We start from the raw sequence: 6,000 nt of genomic DNA, 5'->3' as shown, positions 1-6,000 counted from the left end.
TAAAACATTGAATACCTTTATGTGAGAAATGCTTCAAAATTAGCTCTATGGAGTATTTGCACTGAACATCTTTGAAAAATAAACTTCACTTTACATAGAAAAATCTAGGATCTGCCTCACAAATGGTGCAAATGTCCTATCGAATACATTTTGCAATTTATATCCAGATTGGTTTCAAAGATGGTTACAACAGTTTCTGTTATCCTTGTTTGCAATGTAATTTCACCATCCCTCCCATGGAGAGGTGGAATCTGTCTCCCTTCCTCATGAATCAGAGGTGACCTTGTAATTCCATTCAGCCAAGAGCTCACCAAGGAATTGATATTGTGCCAATTTCAGATCAGGCATTAGAGGCTTGTGACTCCCATTTTCCCTCTCTTGGAAGGCGGTTCTGAGACTGCTATGCTGCAAAGAAGCCTGAGATGTAAATACCCTGAGGAGAGAGAGGTCCAGCCAAGCCAGCTGAGCCTGCTGATCCTGATCTGGTCTTGCCTGCTGAATGTAGTCACATAGTATGACCCATGTAAGACCAGCAGAGAAACAACCCAACCAACATTCAGTGAGGTTTTTGGGTGTTTTTTTTTTTTTTTATACAGCGGAATAGTTCAAGTCAAAAAGGTGATAAATCCAAAAAATGCTCACCATCTCTAGCAGTCAGAGAAATGCAGATCAAAACCACCCTAAGATACCATTCCCATATAGAATTTAATGGATCCTCATTCTTATTTGCCACTCAGAAATTAGGCATATATTCATATTTATTAATAATGTACTAATTATTGTTACTAGGCAATTGACATAAATGGATACATGTCATTTGCCTATTTACTGATTACGCATTTTTGAGTAAGAGTAACCACTTTGTGTTACTAAACTACTGATTTGAGCCAACAAAAATTAATCACTTGTAAATGCCATGTTGTTATCACTTCTGTGCAAACAATCCTGTCATGACAGTCAGACACATGTGAATATGTACACAGGATGAAAATGTTTGTTCTTAAAAGACTATGTGCCCATACATGCATACATAATATATAAACATATTCAAAATATTGAGACCCAGGAATAAATGGGAAAAGGATATTAATGGAGAGTATTGAATAATAGTTCTCCAAACTTCATGTTTCTATTTTTGTTTTAAAGTAATTTTTGCCCCAAATGAAGGTGGTTCATGGTCATATCACTTTAATAACTCTGGAGCACCTCATAGCATGTAAAAGAGATAAAAATATTTTAAGTTACTCAATGTAGGAAACATTCTGAATTATAAAAACATTTCTGTTGAAAAGCTATGACTATATGATGTGCTATAACATTGCTTAATTAATTGTTACCTATATTATTGTGCAAACATGCATCTTTAGGTAATTGGATGACATAATTTTGGCAGAATTAGATTGTTCTTTCAAGTAATGAGACATAACACTGTTAATAACATTGAGAGCAATACAGATATAACATAAAGTAGTTTGTAGGTAGATTTTTAAGGGAATTTAAGAATTTTCTTTTAAATGATGGTTTTTACATAAACTAACATTTTGCTTTTATTTCAAAAGGAAATTTAAAACCTAGAAATTAGAATGATAAATAATCAAACCAAACATAATCAGAAATCTTACAAAAATTCATTAATGTAATTTCATAGTATAGATTATATGATTTTATTATAAATTATAAATTAATTTAAATAAAAATATATTTAAATAAGAATATATTCATAATTCTCAAAAAACAAGAATATATATAATTCTCAGGATAAGTTAATTTTTCCCTTTGGTCATCAATTGCAAGAAAAACTAAATTTTGTTAATTCTTATGACATAATTATAAAGTAGCATAACAGTTTGCAAGATAAGTATTTCAAACAGCAGAGTTGCTCCCTACTGATCTTGACAGTGCTACCAATAAGGTTTCTCAAATTATTTTTATCTTCAAATACATATTTTTATAGAAAATTCATTTAAAGAAACTGTTTATTGCTTCAAATGTAAGCAGTACCATATTCATTAAAATAAAAATTAATCATATATATTAATTTTTAAAATACAATTAAATATAAAATGATTATTTATAAATGAAAAATAATATAGAGAATAGACTTGATGGCAAGTTTTCTTCCCCAAATTATAAAAATAACATTCTAATCAGTGTCGTGGATGAGAGTTAAACATAATAACCAGTTACATGGTAGGAATGTGTCTTTACTCTAAGTGGTAAATTGTATGCTTTCCTTTAATTATTCACCAGCACTTAATTTCCAGCACTTAATCTAAATATCTCTAGTTTCATTATTATCAACATTCTAATGACCTTAGTGATCTACACATATGCTACACAAATATTTAATTACAATTACCCCATTAAAGCTCTGAAGATGTCATTAATTAAATTTTAGGATTCTGATTTTTTAAAAAATATTCAATTTTAAAGGTGGAGGAGAAGCTCATGATAAAGACTGTGCTGATAAAATGGGGCCAGCAGTGTTGCTCTAGCAAGCTGAGAAGAGGCAAGATGGAATACTATTCTTTCATGCTCACTCAGCAGTCCTGTTACTTAAGCAAATTAGCAGGCACTGATGCAAAACAATAAACAAATCTATAGACCTGAATTCCTTCTTTAGTCTGAAGGAGAAATTACCGTATCTCAAAATTTATCTCACATTAGAAACTCTTCTTGAGTACCAAGATAACAAATCTAATAAAATTAAGATCTTGAGAACTGGATAAAAATATAGTCTTTTAAATTAACCAAATTTAAACATAGTAAAATTACTTTTAAATGTGTTAATTTCTTGTGAATCTTTAATTATTTTAAAATCTATATAATGCTTCAGGCTACAAGTTTAATAAGCAGGCTGATTTAAATATTTCTTTGTATAATTGTTCAGTAAACATTGACAGGTTAGTGAAACTACACTTTAGTGTTACAATAAATTAAATCAGCAGATATTTACAGACACCTGCTAAGTGCAAAGCATTCAGTTAGTAGCTATATTTAAGTACAGACTGCTATAGTATGTGGGTATGTTAGTTTGGAACTCAAACCAAGAAAATCAAGTATGTGAAAGAGCAGAAATAAACTGTTATTTTTATGTCATTTCAAAATTTAGTTGATGAGATAACGTTAAGGTTCCAGTACACTAAATTAGATTACCATGCATAATGAAGAGGAAAACGCCTTGAACAACATTCAATAAAATCCATTCAATAAAACTTATTACTAAAACTAATTATTTTAAATAGCAGTTAAGGGACACTAATACTATCCTCAAAGATGTTACCTGGAAGATAATAAGAATTTTCTCCAGAATTCAGTCTGTTTAATTATATGATCAGAGACACAAGAATCAATTATTAATTCAATCATTTAATACATATTTAACCAAATGTTTACTGTATTACATTTTTTACATGCCTGACAGAGCAATAAATTCAATGGGCAAGATTAAAACCTTATTATCATAAAACATCTATGGAGTAGGGGATAGCAGGGCATAAGAAACATAATAAATTACATAGAATGATAGGAGGTGATGGATGTTAAGAGAATAAAATAGATTTGCAAAATAGGGTGGGGAACATGGGGCCAGAAACTTTTTTGTTTTCAAACAGTGTGGTCAGGACAGGTCTCATGAAGATGACATTTGAACCAAGACTTGCCAGCAGTGAGGAGGCTTAATGGAAGAGCATTCTAAGCACAGGGTACAGCCAGAGTTAATAACTGCAGAGAAGTGGGAACAGGCAGGTAATTCAGTAGGCCTACATGAGGTGTCACGTGTCTAGACAATATCCAACCAACCACAACAACTATTATCACTCTCTACTTTTTCTCCAATCCATTCACTTTCTCAATCTGTTTTATAATTTTGTATCATAAAATGTCTAACTACCTCCCCCATTCTCTCTCAGTTGTTGATATTGTTTCCTAATTTCATTGGGAAAAAAAGTGAAGCAATTTTAAGAGTAATTCTGCAAGCTTTTATTACCACCTTTATCTACCCTCTTACCCATGTGCCTGCTAGGAATTGCTGTGCTCCTCACAAACACTAACTTCTCTAACAATTCTTCTGCTTCTCCTCTAAATATAGTTTCTTTTTCTACTAGATCTTCTCAACATCCTACAAATATTTTATCTCTTGGCCCCATGTACTATATCCATCTATGTTCCTTTTTATATTAAATTAAATAGAGCTGACAGTACTTTTTGTCTCCATGTCCTCTCCACTCAGGCTTTAATCACAACTTCTACCTCATTGCTTCAGCAAATTTGCTCTTGTTGAGTGATTTTTTAATCATATTTCCATTGTTACTAAATCCAGTAGTTAATTCCAAGTGTTTATTTTAAATTTACATGTCAAAAGTACTTCTTATGCCTCTGTGTTTGGTATTCTTTCTTCACTTGGCTGCTAAAATAAAGTGGTCGCTCCTGATTTCTGTCCTATCACTGGTCATTCACTCTTTCTTGGCCTCCTTTGCTACTTTCCAGTCCCCCTGAACCACTGTCATTTCTATTTATATCCACTCCTTTGGTAATCTCATCTGGTCACCTCTAAAGGCTTTACACAATCAATCTGATGATGATTCCTAAACTTACATCTCAAGTCAGATTTTCTCTCTTGCCTTCTTTATGCATTTGTCTAATCACTATCCCACTTGTATAAACAATAAACATAGTGCACTTAACATGTTTGAAACTAAACTTTTGTTTTTCTTGTCAAAATCTCTTTTTCCCATAATCCCATATCAATTAAATGACAACTACATCCTTCCAGTTTCTCTGATGAAGAATCATGGAATCAGTCATGACTCCTTTCTCTCATGCTTAATATTATATTCTTTATAATATCTATGAGAATTATCTTCAAAATAGATCCATAAACTGATCAGGTCTCATCATAACTTCCATCAATCAGTTTCAAATTGACATCTATTTCTCATCTACATTACATAATATCCTTCTAAATTTTTGTCTCTGGTCTACCTTTGCCATCCCCCCACCAACTGGGTTATTGCTCAAATGTCTTATTCTCCATGAAATATACACTTAAAATACTATTTTAAATCATATATACCCTTGTCTCTTATAGCCCTCATTTTCCTTATCCTGTTGTATTTATTTTTCCATAGTACTTATACCTTTGAACTTTTTTGGTGGGCAGGGAAGAGACTGGTACTGGGGATCAATCACAGAACCTTGTGCATTTTAGCAAGAGCTCTGCTGCAGAGTCATACCCCCAGCCCTTTTAAATTTTTATTTTGAGAGAATCTAATTTGACCAGATTGCCTTGTACTTGGAATACTCCTGCCTCAGCCTCCCCAGAATGATTACTGGCATGTGCCAATATACCCAGCTACCTCTAAATATCTACATGATTTATTTATTAAATTTATTTCCTGTCTTTGTTTCCCTGAGAAATAAAAGCATCATAAAGTAAAAAGTTGTTTTTCTGCTTTGTTATCTTACATGTTCCATTCAGAACACTGCTTAGTATTATAGGAGATACTCAAATTATACTGTTGAATGAAGAACATAACATAACTCTTGGATGACTATCTAAAATTTCAGTGTGCTAATTTTCATAGTATCTTATTAACAATGTAGTTTCCTGGGCTTTAATCAAGCCATTATGAATCAATAATTTGAAGGTACGACTCAAGTATGTGCTCTCCAGGAACTCTGACACAGGGTATCTGAGAACACACTCTGAGAAAAACTGTTTAAAGTGTTACCAGAATTACTTAACAAAGAAGGCTGAAAAATGTATCTTTTGTTCTGATAAATTGTATTCCCTTATACATTCCTTCTTTATGACACTATTTCCATATCTTCCCTATGTCACATTTTATTTTTACTTTTTTAACAATGTGAAATATGTGCTTGATGCAATTATCATTTCCCATCCATTTGTATGCAAATGATTCCTAATACTACAAAGCTGTTGCATCTTCAGTGCTAGCAATGCATGAGCTGATCTTAGCTACAGATCACATGCCATGA

The 6,000-nt window shown here is 32.2% G+C and overlaps 1 protein-coding gene across 1 annotated transcript in view; it reads right to left on the bottom strand.

The window, feature by feature from the left end:
• Positions 1-264: 264 nt before the first annotated feature.
• LOC143389909 (DENN domain-containing protein 1B-like) overlaps positions 265-6,000 on the bottom strand; it is a 107,284-nt gene continuing 101,548 nt past the window's right edge. The window contains exon 9 of the mRNA XM_076842639.1: positions 265-492. Within this exon, the coding sequence (XP_076698754.1) occupies positions 265-492 (228 nt within the window). The remainder of the gene's footprint in view (positions 493-6,000) is intronic.

Source organism: Callospermophilus lateralis, unplaced genomic scaffold (genome assembly GCF_048772815.1).
Source record: "Callospermophilus lateralis isolate mCalLat2 unplaced genomic scaffold, mCalLat2.hap1 Scaffold_74, whole genome shotgun sequence".
NCBI lineage: Eukaryota > Metazoa > Chordata > Mammalia > Rodentia > Sciuridae > Callospermophilus > Callospermophilus lateralis.
The sequence above is the reverse complement of the archived record's forward strand: the minus strand, read 5'-3'. Positions and strand labels throughout refer to the sequence as shown.